This window comes from Medicago truncatula, chromosome 2 (assembly GCF_003473485.1).
Source record: "Medicago truncatula cultivar Jemalong A17 chromosome 2, MtrunA17r5.0-ANR, whole genome shotgun sequence".
Classification (NCBI taxonomy): Eukaryota; Viridiplantae; Streptophyta; class Magnoliopsida; order Fabales; family Fabaceae; genus Medicago; species Medicago truncatula.
Window position 1 is genome coordinate 5961686 of NC_053043.1, and position 16099 is coordinate 5977784.

The following is a 16099-nucleotide window of genomic DNA, read 5'->3' on the forward strand; positions in this document are numbered from 1 at the left end:
TGATACAGATTTTGCCAAACAATCAATTCAATCATGACACATCAAAGGTCAAAGTTGTTCAATGTACTCCATTAGTAAATTCATGCATCCCAAAGATTTTGAGCCAAAAGCAAGACTAAAAGTAATGAAGTTTGGTATGAGTTGAACTCTAGAGAGCACTAAATGTCTTAAACTTCACACATTGATTTCCTAACGGATTAAGTATTGTATATAATTGTAGCTAGCACAATGACAAGATACCATATAGTTACAGTATTAGTTTATGAATAGTCCTAGCATGAAAAACATGTAAATAAAAATAAAAGGCTATATTATATAAGATAAACTACATTTAGATAACACTTTCCATAAAAAAATGCAGACTATTAGCAGTCACATCTTTTAGTAGTCTAGAGATCCCACGGTTGTTATCCCGCTGCTTAGATTTCTTGAATCTTGACGGCTCACATAGTCATCACAAATGCTATTTGAGAGCCTTTGAATTGGAACCGAGTTCAAAAGCCCGAGGCCAGTGTTGCCCATTTGCTGCACTTCCTCAGGCGAAAGTATCTTGATGCACCATACACTATTCACAAATTCCCTGTCATAAGAGAGATCGCATGTGATGCACCATACACTATTCACGAATTCAATAATCTAGTTTTCAATTTAGCATTAAAAAGAAAAAGGAAGAAAGTAGAATATGGGATGCTTACGGCCAAGGGCCATCACCGAGGAGAAGAACATCATTCTCTCGGTCAACGAATACAAGCTGCCAGCCTGATCTCACAGGGTCCTCCAACTCGCCTTCCAGTCCGAACATTCGGGCGAGCTCACTACGCAGCTCATTGTAGCTGCTGAATTTAGTGATATCCAACGATCTTCCGAAGGACCCTGATTTATAAACCTGCAACAAGAAACGTACCAAATAAAATGTAAGAAGTGGTGAATGATGATCAAGTTCTGATTTGAGAGATGATAATAATTCCACGAGGAAAATTCACCTTCACAAAGGTCTTGTTCAGTGGGTTGTTTCCTTGCTCCCCGTTTTCCTGGGTATGCAAGAAACCAGATTCACCAATACTAGGCGTTACTCCATGATTCAACGAAGAATCAGCGCCTGCGGTGTTCATGTAACTAGAAGATTGATGGTAGGACATGGTTGAGGAATCATTGTTGTTGCCACTGATCCCCTTAAAGTTCGACATCCCATTATGCAGTAGAAGAGATGAGGGATCTATATTGACACCGAATAAAAGATTACTTTGCGGATCATTGCTCCCTTCTTGGTCTATTGAGCACTCCCTACCAGGAAATGGTGGCAATGTAATAGCATTTTGAGACATCGAATTCCGTGCCTGCCCTAGCTGCTCCACCTGAGGCAGAATACATTGAGATGCTCCCGAAGAGAGGAGTGGATCCACTGCAATGCGTTTGGATGGCCAACCAGTTGAATTTTGAACAGGAACCCAAGAGCTTGTTCTTGGAAGACTCATAAGGAGGGATGATTCATCATGCGGAAACGATGAACCCATGATACTGTGCAAAGGAGAAACAATAGTAGTTGAAGAGTTCACATTTGAATCAGAAAAACTCTGCTGATGGCATAGAGAAGAGAGAGCTTGCATGGGTGGTGGTGATTGAGGTTGAGTCGCTGAAACAAACTGAGACATTGTAGAGACCGAACCAGAAATCTGCTGATTATTATCCACCACTTGCTGTTGAGTTTGTTGTTGCTGCTGGCTATGATGATGGAGTTGATTATTGAATGAATGCTGATGCTGTGGATGCTGTTGAGGATTAGTCTGAGCTTGTGGCTGAGATTGCGACAGATTTTGATTCTCCTGATTATTATTTTGAAAAGCCTGTTGAGGTTGCGACTGTTGCAACATCTGAGCCTGCATTAAAGCAGCGGTCCTGTTCGGGAAGTTCGGTGGTTGCTGAAATTGAAGCAAGGAACCAGGAAGCTGTTTGGAAGGATCTACTACAGTCCTCATGTCCTGAAGTGCAGCAGCAGCCACAGCTTGATACATATCGGTTTGCATATTCAGCATGGCGGGATCAAACCTTGGCTGCATCCAAGGATTAACCCCAATCCCTTGATAATTAAGAGATTGAAGCCCTCTATCCGTGTCTCGGAGCCACATCAAAGGAGAACTCATGCCAAAATCATCATCTTTCATGCCTGCAAGCATTTCAAGTAAAGAAAACTTTGATGCATAAATGAAATAACATTTGAAATGTAATTAGCTTAGGAAATTGAAACTAAATTACGTGCTAGAAAAAATAAATAAATTGTGAATATTTTTCATTCTAAGATGACATGAAGCTAACCATGGAACGAAGGCAATCCAGGAGGCCATGGTCGTTTAAGCCTAAGAGGGAATGGTGACGGATACATAGGAAACGTTGTTAATGGCTCGATTTCCCACAAAGACACTCTAGGTTGCCTTTCTCCGGCAGTGGATTCATCCCAACCAACCTGTAATCCAAGTCAAAGCAGTATTTTAATTTTTTTTAATCTTTTGTTAATGAAAAGAAACAGTGCATGAAAAACATATCATAATTTATACATTCAAAAGGCAAGGGGAAAGTCAACATTTAACTTGACTTAAAAATTGAAATATCAACAGCATTTTCTTACGAACCTTTACCGAGCGCCAATGTGAGTTAGGCCACCGGACAGAATCTAGGTCACAAATGCCAGTTATTGTACCCATGTATCTGTACAAGAAAAATATATTGGTGTTACATAATCATATTATAAAAATGCATCAGTTTTCAGTAACTCTAAATTCATATTTTATATAATCTTTCAATTCCACATAAAACACTAAAGCATTTATAGAATATTATTTTGAACAATAAGTTTGAAAGACCTACCGTCGCACACTAGACTCCTCTGTTTCAAAGAGCATCCTGAAACGCATACCAACTGAAACTCGAGTATGATACACAGCTTTAACATACTTCGCCAAGGGTATGACAAATTCGGATGGACACGCACTGAATATAAAAGAATAAAATAATGTCAATCAAAAGAAATATATCATGACTTACAAGTTCGGAAAATGTGTACTAGTTATTATTGCATACCGTGGGTTATAGAAAATAGTGAAACGGCTATTGGTTGCAGCCGCATGAGCTGCTGCAGCAAGAAGTCCCAAGTGCATACTATCACTTGACAATACTGAGGAAGGCATCACAGTTTGTGGTCGGCTAGCACGGCGAATACCAAGAAGCAATTGGTTCTTTTCATTCCTATTGAAGAAGATGCACTTGAGTTACACCATTGATAAGATATCACATAATCACATACATACCGAAAAATCAACAATTCTCGTGTATCATCATAATAAAGTAAGCAGATGCGAAAAATAAGAATAAACCACATTTCTCAAAGCACTGAAGCACTTGTCAGTAAGAATGTTTTAGTATTGAAAACATGACAGATCCAAGGTAAAGGAATAGAACAAATTAATGATGTCGAGAGCAGAGAAAGCGTCCACTTTGATAAGCAGGACACAATAAAATCACTTGCCAGATAAACAGCACAGAATCACCAGCAACAAGTCTTTTAGCACTCACAAAAACACTCCATCCAGTTGTAAGTAGATGTCTTTTGGGCTGGCCTGCAAGAGAGAAGAACTTAAAAGATTATAAAAAAGAAAAGACATTTTATCAGCCCTCAATAAGAAACGTGTACTTCTCAAACTGAATGAAAAATTTCGACATTTGCAACTAAAGTGAAATTCAGCTTTGTAACTGACCTCGGAAGATATGTCTGAATTTCCATTCGTTACCATGCAAGTCCCTTGCTATTAACTCTTGAGCAGGAGGCTGTTGGGAGAAATCCTGCAGGTCACAGTTACGAAGACTTGAGAAACTGATATACTTGGTAGATAGATTTAAGTTTGGTAGCATGACTTTTCCAAAAATGTTTACCAAAGGAGGAAACACTTTTTCAGCCGCCCGGCGAGGAACAGAGAATCCCCCGTGAGTGCTTGTGTCACTAGCAGTCAAGGTCTTGCAAAAGTAGTTTGTCGGCTGTTTACTTGGAGTTCCCAACTCTGCTGGAAGGTAAGCCTCTTTTTGCTCTTGCTGCAAACGCATACATGATTAAACGCTTGAAAATGCATATACCTATCTAAATTGCAAAACCAGTTATCACTTAAGGCAGTGTGTCATACAGCATTCAGAGGTTGCAAGGTCATCTGCGCATACACTTCATCGGTCTCCACATCAGCCTGGATCAAAACAAGCAATTGGATAATGAAAACATGGTGCCAGACACAAAAATCAGGGAAAATGAATCAAAACGATACACTAAGAAAAAATAAGTAAACAAGTCATACATGCATAGTCAAATTATGAAGTTGACAAATAAGCTGAGGAGGTAAGCTTGGATAGTTTGGGATATGTGCATCGACTTCCTTGTTAGTTGACACAGCCACCTATAAAGCAAAGCACCGAGTTAGGATATATGCGTCACATATGCAGAAATGATAATAAGAGAGAGATGCTTAAAAAATAATGGTCCGCGGACGCGATTTGGGCTGCAACATAAAACTTTTTATGCCTCTTCAACCACAATTTGGGTCATAGCAGCCGCATTTGAATGCAATTCTCCGCATTATTAAAGATTTTGACGCAGCCAAAATTTAAAACCAAAGTAAAAACAGAAAAGGAGAATTAAGAGACTGCATAGGATACTCATGACCAGAAACAAGAGATTCCTAGTATTACTTTATTCTTACTGTCTTACCATCAGTAAAAGAGTGTAACACACATGTCCACCATGATTTTTCAAAGGGAACACTACAAATACAACAATAATCTAACATCATGTTATTTTACTCACTTGTTCACTGTGGCCTTGTGGAAAGTACACAACTCTACTTCCAACTGCTGGCAAAGAGACAAGAGGGCCAGCACATGCATGCCAAAGTTCTGAATCTAGAACTCTCTTTTCCCCTGCAAAATCCATCCCAATGTCATGTAATATAAAAACCTCATAACTTGTCACAAAGGACAAATTGATTATGGGGATACTCTTGGTAAATTCAAGATCTTAAATGTGCTTATTTGACAAATGAAACAAAATTACTTTTCTAATTCCTTAGCTATGGCAAAAACAAGAAAGAAAGAAAGAAAAACATAGCCTAAAAGATGAATTTTCACATCCTCCACTTCAAAAAAATTAATATAAATAAATAAATTCATGTTAGATAACAAAAACTTCAATGGTTAAATAATTAACCAAAGAAAATGCAAAATGAGAACTTAATCCCCCAAAGATTAAAGTAGCAATAAAATTAGAGAGAACAAGTTCAAATCCTGGCTAGAACAATCCTAAGCCAATTTTTATTTACCTCTCGACCGAACTCGGGATTATCACACCCAAAAAATGTAGCAATAACAAATTCAAGAAAAATTGTGAACAAGGAAAGATAGATGAAAAGAAAAAGGAAGAAGAATCTGCAAGAAATTGTTAAGTACCTTCTTGGGGTGGAGGACTAAAACTAGCTGAAGAGAGTCTCATTGGAACAAAAAGTTATAAGAAATTTGTAAACTCAAAAATTGAGCCCACAATCAAAAACACTCTCTCTAAGTAGACAAATTAAGCAACAAAATAAGCAGAAAATGACAACTCCCACCAAAAAACAACTCTATTATTCTCTTTCTTCTTTCTACTACATAATATCATTCTTTGTTACACTCTACACCCCTCTTTCACCAACCAAAAAACTCGTTAAAATCTTAATATTCCCTACTCTTGAATCCTCAACCAAAACCAGTTTCACAACAAAAAAAAATCACTTTATTCCTCATTGATTCTTCTCCTTAACCCCCAACACCCCATGTTCCATTCTTCAACTACACGCTTCATTGCACACAATAACCAAATTTAGCAATAATCTGAAGAAGAAAAAGCAAACAAGACCCAGAAGGTGAAAAATGAGAAAGATGAAAACTTGATAAGCAAATAGATAGATCTTAAGAAAAGAAAAGTGAAAGGATCTCACAAGAAGAAGAGAGTATGTTTAAGGAAAAATGGAAGATCAAAAAGAACAAGAGTGGTGGGTGAAGTTACTAGTTATAGAAAAATGAGAAAGAATGGTTTCTTTGTGATTGAGCTACTGCTACAAGTAGGAGTAGTAGTAATTGAAGTACAGTAGTAACTTGGAACACTGTTGCTTTACCTTAACTTCTGATTCTTTCTCTCTCTCCTCTGTCTTTTTTTTCTCTCTCCTCTTTCTCTCAGTTTCATTCAATCAATCAGAACACAACCGTCATTATTTTCATTTCATTTTCGGACAACCAAGGAGGGAAATTTACATCTGCCTAAGATTCACTGTTCCTTCTACCATGTTTTTCTCTTATCATTAAATTCTTTCTTTTACTGTCACTGGCAGTACTTTGTCAATTGCTGAATTTATGGTTTTTCTTTCTTTCCACATAATATCTGCAAATATTTTCAATGTTTTTTGTTTAGTCTTTTTAAAGATATTTTGTTGATTTAGACCCAAAAATATATATATTTTGTTGAAAAATCCAAGTATTTAATTTAGGGGTAAAAAGATAAATTTTGAATATGTCCGCCTTTATCTTCTTAAACCTATGGAGCCTCGATACCATAAAACAAATATGTATATGTATCAGATACATATCGGATATTGATACTTCACGGATAGAGATATTGATACTCCACATATATACAAATATACTTATAAAATACTTCAGAGATATGCATTAATAAAATTGTTTCTTGATAAACCACTTAAAATTATATTCATATAGATGAAGGTAACAAAAGGAACAAATTTAATTAATTAACATTAGATAGTATTTGTGTTGAGTTCTTTTTAGGCTTAAAAGCACTTTTCGTTTTCAGACAACCAAAGAGGAAAATTTACAGTTGTTTAAGAGCATCCATAATGATAATGAACTAACAAAAGTTTTTAAATGTGTCTCATATGTATATGTTATTTATTTATAATTTTAAATAAAAGCATTATTAAAGACTCGATGACTCTGATGATACTAAACTAACAGAAAATATCTTAAATAGGTCCATTATATATGTACTTTAATATCTACGTTTAAAAAATTAATAAATAAAAATTGAAAAGTGAGCAAATTTGAGATGGGGGGAAAAACTTTTATATATTTTATTTCTTATTTTAACTATAGGACTTGTTAGTTGACGAAGAGATTCTAAGTATGGGGTAACACTTGGGTGACATTGTGGTTGGTGACATTGTGACATTGGCCAACCACAATCTTACAAATGTCTTTCTTCTTTCTCTTTCACTATTTTTTTATTTCTTTGTACAATTGTGACATTGTCGTTGGTCAATGTCACAATGTCATCAACCATAATATCACCCAAATATTATCCCTTCGTATAGTTGTCGGTAACATAATTCGTACGCACTTTTTTCTTACTATAATAAAAGTCTTTGATAAATTGATTTTGAATTTGAAGGTTTTCTTTATCTTGGACTGAACATCATCTTTTCACCCTAAATTTATTTCAACAAAAAAAAATTTGTTGGTTTTAATCATTGCAAATATTTAATTTTTTGTTTTTCTAATTTCATTCAAAAATATGAAGATTATACATGAGTTGATTTTCTTTTTTTTTGCAAGTCACATGAATTGACTTAAAAGTAGGCATCAAAAGTGTTGATTGAAAATTTTCGAAGACTAAAAATCAAAGATTTTTTTAGAGGGACTCAGACAAAAATTTGATATGTTTATAGGATCAAAAATATATTTAAATCTTAGAGAAACCAAAAGGATTATATATTTTCAATGACTAAAACGAAAACAGTTTTTTATGTAGGGACCTTTTGCATATTTTTCTCTCTTTTTTTGACACAACCTTTTGCATATCTAAATCTTTTTCTTTTAACATAATTTAAAGTTGAGATATTTAAACACCTAGGAGGGAGAGTTGGATGGATGAGGTGTTCGTCAATATTTTCTCTTTAGTTTTCTATATTGTATTAGAGTAAATGGTCATTTTAGTTCTGACTTTGCACCTCGTTGTGATATAGGTCTCTGACTCACAATTAAATACAAAGAAGTCAGTGACTTTGCACTCCCGTTATCACTTTAGACCATGACGTTAAATAATTCTGTTAAGTGTGTCATAGAGACTAAAGTAGAAGTAGAAAATTGTCACTTTAGTCCCTGAACCATTAATATCCCCAACTTAAATCTCAAACCCCTAAATGTCATCCCTAAATCCCTAAAAAAAATACACTAATATGTGACTTTTTCCTAAACATCGTAGACTTTTTTTTCTTCAGATGTATTGAATATTGTATGTTTTATAAATTGTATTGAAAGTTTTATGTATTTTTTTATGCTTATGTCCACAATATTAAACAACCAATTGTGCAACAAAAAAAAATTATGCCGATATTATTAATCTCTATTTTTGTAATTTTAAATAAAAGAACGCTATATTTTGACCAAAAACAAAAAAAAATGTTATATTAATATTGTCAAATAAGATAATAAATTATGGATTTGAGATTTTCAATTTAAGGGATTTAGGAATGACATTTAGGAATTTGAGATTTAGGGATTTAGAGATTTTAGATTCAAGCTGGGGATATTGATTTTTGGTTCAGGGACTAAAGTGACAATTTTTTACTTTCATTTTAGTCTCTGTGACACACTTAACAGAATTATTTAACGTCGGGGATTAAGGTGATAACGGAAGTGCAGAGTTAGTGACTTCTTTGTATTTAATTCTGAGTCAAAGACCTATTTGAAAGCGAGGTGCAGAGTCATGGACTAAAGTGACTATTTGCTCATTGTATTATATTTCTGCAAAAATTTTGTTAAAATTTATTGAATAATTGTTGTATTGAGACTATAAGATAAATTTGAAACATAAATTATTTAATGAATCGTAAAACAAAATATTTGTATATAATACTGATCGGAAAATTATTATATACTACTGAAATTATTTTCTTTTAGTTCATTAACATTTAACTTCAACAATTGACGATCCTTAAAAAAAAAATCAATAATTTATGAGTCATAAGGGTATTTATTAGCAATATCTTAACAGTATTTATTAGTTTTTACAGAAGTTTTTTTTTTGTTTGAAGAATAGTTTTTACATAAGTTCAATAGTTTATTAAGAAGATTATTATTTACACCCAAATTTTAAGATAATTTTATTAAATTAAGTTTTTTTTTTGGTTGATCTTAAATTAAGTTTTTTAACAATGTTTGAAGGGTATTTATTAGTTTTTGTTCATAGCCTAATCACCAAAATCATCATATAAAATTTTAACAAAATAGAGAAGAATAATAGCAAAGAGAAAATAGAGATAGATTTGGTACTGTGACCGACCACGTAATTCATGCGACCATTACTGGGACAAGTCCACATCAAAATAATTTAACTCCTCCATTAAATAGTTAAAATATCACATTGTGTTGAACGTTGAAGAAGCTTTCTATGAGTTAAATTAAGCCAACCCAACCCAACCGTTAACGCATTATTGCAATTTGCATGGTGATGATAATCGTAAGGTTGAAAATGAGTAGTTGAGTGTGGATGAAGGAGAAAGGAGTAAAAAATGGAAGAAATATATGGGACCCAATTAAGAAAAGATTTGGTGATGGGACTAGGCACTTACTGCATGTACAGTTCTATTTTTTTAGTGCTACACACCACTTTTCATTTCATTGTACGACTATCGAATCATACACATGTACAGTAACTTCATCCTATTTCCCCACGCATTCCACCTCTTCAACCGTGTTGAAAACTAATAGTGTGTAAAAGCAGTTTTTGTAAAATTATAGTGATATCTTATTTATCTTGATTTCGATTAATAGAGTGTGATTTTTAACACCAACAATTGACTCATCTAAGTGTGTGTTTGGTATGGCGGCGGGGAGAATTGATTTTGATAGAATTAATTTTGAGAGAATTGATTTTGGTTAAAAGTGAGTTGAATGTGAATTGATTATGTTTGGATACACTTTATTAAAAGTGATTCATGTGAGTTGATGTTGTTTGGATAGTTTGAATCAAAATTGATTTTGAATGTGTAATGACTAAACTATCCTTTTAATTGTATTTAAAACTCATTCTCATTAAAAAATTATTTCAATTTATCATACATGAATTTTATTGGTTCCAAAATTAATTTTAAAAAAATATTAATTTATGTTATTTCTAATATAATTTTTTATCAATTGGGTGATTTTTAATAAAATAATATAAACATAAAAAGATGTAAAACAAATGAGAAAGTTACACAATTGTAAACTAAAATATATTACAAATAGATAGATAATAGATAATATAAGTTCAAGTGCAATATAATATTGAAAATTATTACATTTTTAATTATTTAGCTTATACGCTATAATTTGATCGCGGATTGAGTTTCGAGCATGATCCATCTCTGAAGAAGAAGCTACATTAAAACTTTGGGATTGATTCAAGTTAGTTGATCTATGATCATCATCATGGTGAATGACTGTATTTTCATCTTCATAAAGATTAAAATCAACATCCATTTCAGCACTCCTTCTAATAAAGTTGTGTATTGCCATTGTTGCGACAACTATATGAACTTGTGTCTCATATTTGAACTTAGGCATGCTACGTAGAATTGCAAATCTATTCTTCCATACCCCAAAAGTTCTTTCAATTGTGCATCTTAAACTTGAGTGATAGTAATTGAATACTTCATTATGATTTTCGAACCCACTTGAACGTCTAAATTCAGGAAGATGATAACGTTCACATCTATATGGACCAATGTACCCTATTGGTGTTGGATAACCAGAATCTACCAAATAATACTTACCTAAAAATAAATTAATTATTAAAATATGAAAATAAATTAATTATTGATATAACAAATTAATCATATATAGTAAGGCAATGTATAACATACCTTGAGGAGGATGCGGAAAGTTAAGGTTAGCAGTAGTAAGAGCTTTGTCAAAAACACGGGCATCATGGGCAGTGCCTTCCCAACCAGCTAATACAAAAGTGAAACACATATTCCAATCACATACAGCCATAATATTTTGTGTTGGATATCCTTTTCTTCCAATAAACCTTGGTTGCTCACTAGCACTAACTACACATGACACATGTGTACCATCAATTACTCCTATAGCATTCTTAAAAAAAGGCCAATAACGTTGATCATTTTTAATTTTGGCATGACATTCACAAAACATAGGATCTTCGGGTTTAATATATTTGAAGGACAACTTAAGGCATGCATGAAGTACACGATGAAAATGTCTACTTACAGTCTCACCCGAATGTTGAAATCTTTCTTGAATCATTCTATTACCGACACCGTGGCCTACAACGACCAAAAACATTGCAACCATTTCTTCAACCCCCATATGTTTAGAAGACTTTAAATCATGTTCCACCAATTCATGGCAAAGTTTATGAAAAATATGTTTTTCCATTCGAAACATCTCATAACAACGAGTGGGATTCCCTTGCAATATTTCTTGAACCCATGCATGACCTGTGAGCTCACTAGTTCTACATGGCTCTTTGCATAAATATTTTGTTGCATACTCACCAAGTAGTGCAGCCAAAATATAGGATTCTTCAAATGTATCATCATCTTCTTCTTCTTGTGTATTGTGTTCCAATTGTTCCTTCCAAAAGTTCATTTTAATAAAGTGGACATGTGTGTAAATGACAATATATAAACACACCATCCATTGTGAAGTAAAGCAAATAAATCACAATATATAAACACTACCATCCATTGTATCCCATCTGTCAGTATAATACATGCACCAAAATACATGTGCATTGTATACCCTTGAGCCCATAACTATCTTGTTTGTAATTTGGTTAGTGATGTATATGTTTCAAATAAGCATGTATCTTCACACTTACAGCACAATGTTTGCAGCAACTCTAACAAAAATCCACTACTTTACATAATCATGTTATTAGACTACAGGTAAAATGAAATTCTAGAATAAAGTACCATTGGCACTACACTGTGTTTTAAACATCAAAATATGAATTAATTATAGCACTAGCAAAGCTGAACAGAATGTTATGATTCTGGTTTAACAATTCAAAGGAATCTTCAAACTTCTAGCAAGGGCATAAAAGTGATATCGTCAAAAATCCATATGATACATTACTACTGGTTTTGTTTCTCACTGAGCTTCGACGAACTCAAAGTGTGTTTGGTATACTGTAAAACTGGATAAATGCTATGTCTTGTAGAGTTTACCAACCGCACATTCAACTCCACGGCAACGTGGAAGCAAACATGCACTCAACATTCTTAAAAGAAATGAGGCATAAGATGTCTAAAGGTCAATCACTATGTAAATTAGGATATGATTCATAGGTACCAACTAATTCCAAGCAGAATCAACAATTTAAACTATGGAACTTTTAGGCATAACAGATACATAGAATTTATTACCTGACACAGATGATAATTTTGTTGTAGTCTCAATCTTCAACACATCTACATAAAGTACATCCTTTTGCAGCTTAGCACAAACTAGTACACACTTGCCTGCCAGACACAATAGTTTCCATTACCATTTAATAATATAACCAATAAGTCATAAGACATATAAAAAATAACAGAGGCAACCATGTAACAAATTCACTTCATTCAAATTCACAAGGCATAATACATAGGTTTTATATCACCATACTACTTGAGTTCTTAATACGGAATTTATAAAGGAAAATCCTCACACATAGTGCGATATAATAAAGATCTAAACACAAACTAAGCAACCAAATACATAAACTAAGAAACCAAATACATAAACTAAGTCCAAAAGCATAAGCTAAGTCCAAGACGCATCACTAAGCCAATTCTTGAGCCAATTTTTTTTCCAAATCACGGCCTCATGAATAGAGTAGGGTTGAATGATGCAAATTTGAGCCAAATCAACCTTCTTTCCTCAAAACCCCGCAGTGATACAAACATCTCCCTAGCTGGCTTAAACATCATTAGGTTACAACACATTGTATGAAACTCTAAATCAGAAGTAACTGCCTCCATGGTTTGAATCTCAGCCATCACCTCACCAATAGATGCATTACTTATAGCCTCATTCCGCGACTTGCAAGTCTCCGCAATAACATTAACAGCCTCAGCTATTGACGTTGAAGGAGTAGCTTTTTTCTTTCCTTTCTGTTCAGCCCCAATAACTCTCTTTCTCTTTTGTCCACTACTTTGACTAACAGCTCCTTGTGATGTATTCAAGTTAATATTTCCAAAACCAGTTGCTGCTCCAATGCTTGCATCTTCACTATCACCCGAACCTTCTGCATCATCCAAGCCAACATCAATATCATCATTACCCAAGTTCTCATTAGGTAATACACCACTTGATGGTGCCCAAGCATGCTCTCCATTAGCCACTACATCCTTGAAAAGTGTGGTTAGTTGGTGAGCAAATGGAAGTCCCTTGTCTCTAAACTTTGCATATTGAGGATTTTCCTGCATATTCATAACCTAACATATAAAACTATGGTAAATATAAACATAAAAGTATCCTAAACAAAATATTTGTGATTCACATACCAATTCTTTCTTCTCCCACCACTCATCGGATGCATCAACGGTGTTCTTCTCAAAATTCCATCCTAATCCTGTAACTTTTCCAAACAAGTTATACCATACTTTCCATTCCTTTCTCAAGCTATCATACCTATTCTTCAATTGTACCTTGTCATAATTCAGTCCACTTTGTTCATGAAATTGGGAAACAATACCTTGCCATCCTTTCTTGGTAAAACAAGTACCATTTCGTTGACCCTTGGTAACTTGATCCAAACATGCCTTCACAAAGTACTCAGTGGCTTTAATATCCCTCCAACTAGCTTTGGAACTTTGACCCTCATTGTTAGTTGATGGGGGGTTAGCAGAAACTTTCCTCTTAAGTGAGTCCATAATACTATATACACAAAAGTATGATAAAAAAATGAAACAAACTATACATAAGGAACTTGATCAAACTGACACCAATATCCTTGTTTTGTGCATATGAAAATGATAGCAGAAAACAAAACAAAAATACTAGAAGAAGTTCTGTTACTTTGTGCTAAATGTAACTCTTTTTTGTAAAGGTTGGAAAAGGTTTATCTAAGAATGAAAATACATAAAAATTAGTAATACAACAATGGCTTGAAGTTGTAAGTTGCTTTTCTTACATTATTTCATTCAAGTTCAATTAATTTAAACTCACACCAAGTAACTTTAAACAAAAACAATACACTCATTGCTCAAAACAGAACAACAGGAGAGAAAAAAAAACATAAACATGTCAATAATAATAGAACAGTCATCATAAACATATCAATAAGAAAATTGTTTTCTTCTTTGAGACTATTTATCAAACACATACAATGCATTGATACAGGATGAAAAAATTAAGGTAAAATTTATAACAACTAGAGCAAATAGAGATAGAAATTAACAGTTTTGAAGCAAGAAAACAAAGCAATTTTTTTTTATGAATATGTATTTACCTTTAGGCCTTGGCAGAACAATGAAATGATTCTCACAAGTAGCTCATAAGCATCATATATAGGGGAAAGATGAATGAATAAATTCACCCAACCAACACATCTACCATGAGTAATGAGATTAACCACAAAATCTGAAAAAATAGAGGAAAATCTGAAGAAAATTGAAAGCTTGGATTTGCAAAATCTTCCCAAGTAGCAGAAAATTTAAGGTTGAAGTGATGTGAAGTAATGAAAAGGAAGAAAACTAGGAGAAAGAAAAATTGAAGGCTTGAATTTAGGGGTAATTAGGTAAGTACTTGTACCTTGAGAAATTAAAGGTTGAAAAGTGATTTTGATCTGCCGCAGAAGCTCAGATTTGTAGCGTCATCCCAAACCGCGTTTGAGCACTTGCCGTACAATCTACAGAATCGCGTTTGAATTCATCCAAACATCATAGGAACCGCCGAACTCGCGTTTGGAGAAGAAAACGTGGGTTTGAGGCGTGAAGAAGCTTTACCAAACATGCACTAAGTAGTATCAGACTTAAACTCATTTAGTATGAGATTAAAGTTTGATTTCTGACTCATGTTTATAAAAAATAAAAAAAACTAATTAGAAGGGAGAAGATACCTTATATACTCTATGGATTCCTCAACGGAGATTGTTCACTATAAAATAAGATAACTTGATATTCAACGTATTGTGTATATGTCCCTTGATATTCAAAATATATCATAATCATTTTCTTATGGGATTCTTGTTGTTGAAAGTTGATGGAGATGATATGAAGATGAAAAAGAGGAGAGGACGATGAAGAAAATCCAACGTTTTTGAATTAAAACTAACGGAAATGACCAAAATGTGTAACAAAGAGAAGTTAAGGAACAAAAAAAAATCGAATTTTAATTAAGAGACCAAAGCGATACTATATAAATAGTTAAGGGATCAAAAACACAATTTAGCCTAGTTTTTATCATCATGACACCTTAATCAAATATATGGTCTCTAGGGGTGTATAAAGGAGGGATTGTATGTGACATGAATTCAACCATTACATTAGATCGTACCATTTTATAGACTTAAACCTGTCCATGAACTCGATGAAGTTCAAGTCCAACAAGGATAGAACAATACAAAGACAAGATCGGGTTTTTCCTAAAACAAGTCACCAATACTTGGTAAAAAAAAAGTTGCCAATAATTACATTTTAAAAAAAAAATTAATCAACCATTTTTTTAATCTTAGGAAACAACAACATAATCAAAAGTAGCATTTAAAACAACAACATAATCATAAGTAGCACAATCGTACAAAATAATTAAAAGTAGTAGCAACATTGTGTTTATGGTTGGCCATTGCAAGCGCAACCAACTCTATGTCCAAACCAAACACTTCTGATGGTTGCTCTTTTTGCTCTTTATCATGAAGCATTTAAAAATGCAAAAAATATCATTTGAGGGTTACCTCCCAAACGGTTTGCAAATTTGTATGGGGTAAAAAGGAACTCTAAACACTTATTATCTCATAAAAAAAAATAGACAAGATAGGTCCAACCCAACACCACAAACAAAACAAAAATCAACACAGCAAACTTGAATC

The 16099-nt window shown here is 33.6% G+C and overlaps 2 protein-coding genes across 6 annotated transcripts; both read right to left on the minus strand.

The window, feature by feature from the left end:
* Positions 1-159: 159 nt before the first annotated feature.
* Positions 160-6319, minus strand: LOC11446854 (auxin response factor 6). Of its 3 annotated transcripts, none has more exons than XM_024776739.2 (15): positions 6183-6319; positions 5479-5898; positions 4841-4953; positions 4335-4433; positions 4170-4226; positions 3925-4080; positions 3750-3834; positions 3521-3611; positions 3076-3240; positions 2863-2985; positions 2628-2703; positions 2314-2461; positions 984-2164; positions 696-886; positions 160-580 (listed from the first exon to the last, which is right to left on the minus strand). In XM_024776739.2, exons 2-15 carry the CDS (start codon positions 5519-5521, stop codon positions 382-384), a joined length of 2727 nt encoding a protein of 908 aa, XP_024632507.1. In that variant the 5' UTR covers positions 5522-5898; positions 6183-6319; the 3' UTR covers positions 160-381. The 3 variants fall into 3 exon arrangements, with proteins under 3 accessions (XP_024632507.1, XP_024632506.1, XP_003593869.1); XM_024776738.2 differs by lacking the exon at positions 6183-6319 and adding an exon at positions 6006-6162; XM_003593821.4 differs by lacking the exon at positions 6183-6319 and having other exon boundaries at positions 5479-6164.
* Positions 6320-10281: 3962 nt separating this feature from the next.
* LOC11443344 (L10-interacting MYB domain-containing protein) lies at positions 10282-15075 on the minus strand. Of its 3 annotated transcripts, XM_024776126.2 has the most exons (4): positions 14824-15075; positions 14522-14652; positions 10926-12548; positions 10282-10835 (listed from the first exon to the last, which is right to left on the minus strand). In XM_024776126.2, exons 3-4 carry the CDS (start codon positions 11719-11721, stop codon positions 10366-10368), a joined length of 1266 nt encoding a protein of 421 aa, XP_024631894.1. In that variant the 5' UTR covers positions 11722-12548; positions 14522-14652; positions 14824-15075; the 3' UTR covers positions 10282-10365. The 3 variants fall into 3 exon arrangements, with proteins under 3 accessions (XP_024631894.1, XP_024631893.1, XP_003593870.2); XM_024776125.2 differs by lacking the exon at positions 14824-15075 and having other exon boundaries at positions 14522-14816; XM_003593822.4 differs by lacking the exons at positions 10282-10835; positions 10926-12548; positions 14824-15075 and adding exons at positions 12634-13490; positions 13575-13947 and having other exon boundaries at positions 14522-14816.
* Positions 15076-16099: the final 1024 nt, after the last annotated feature.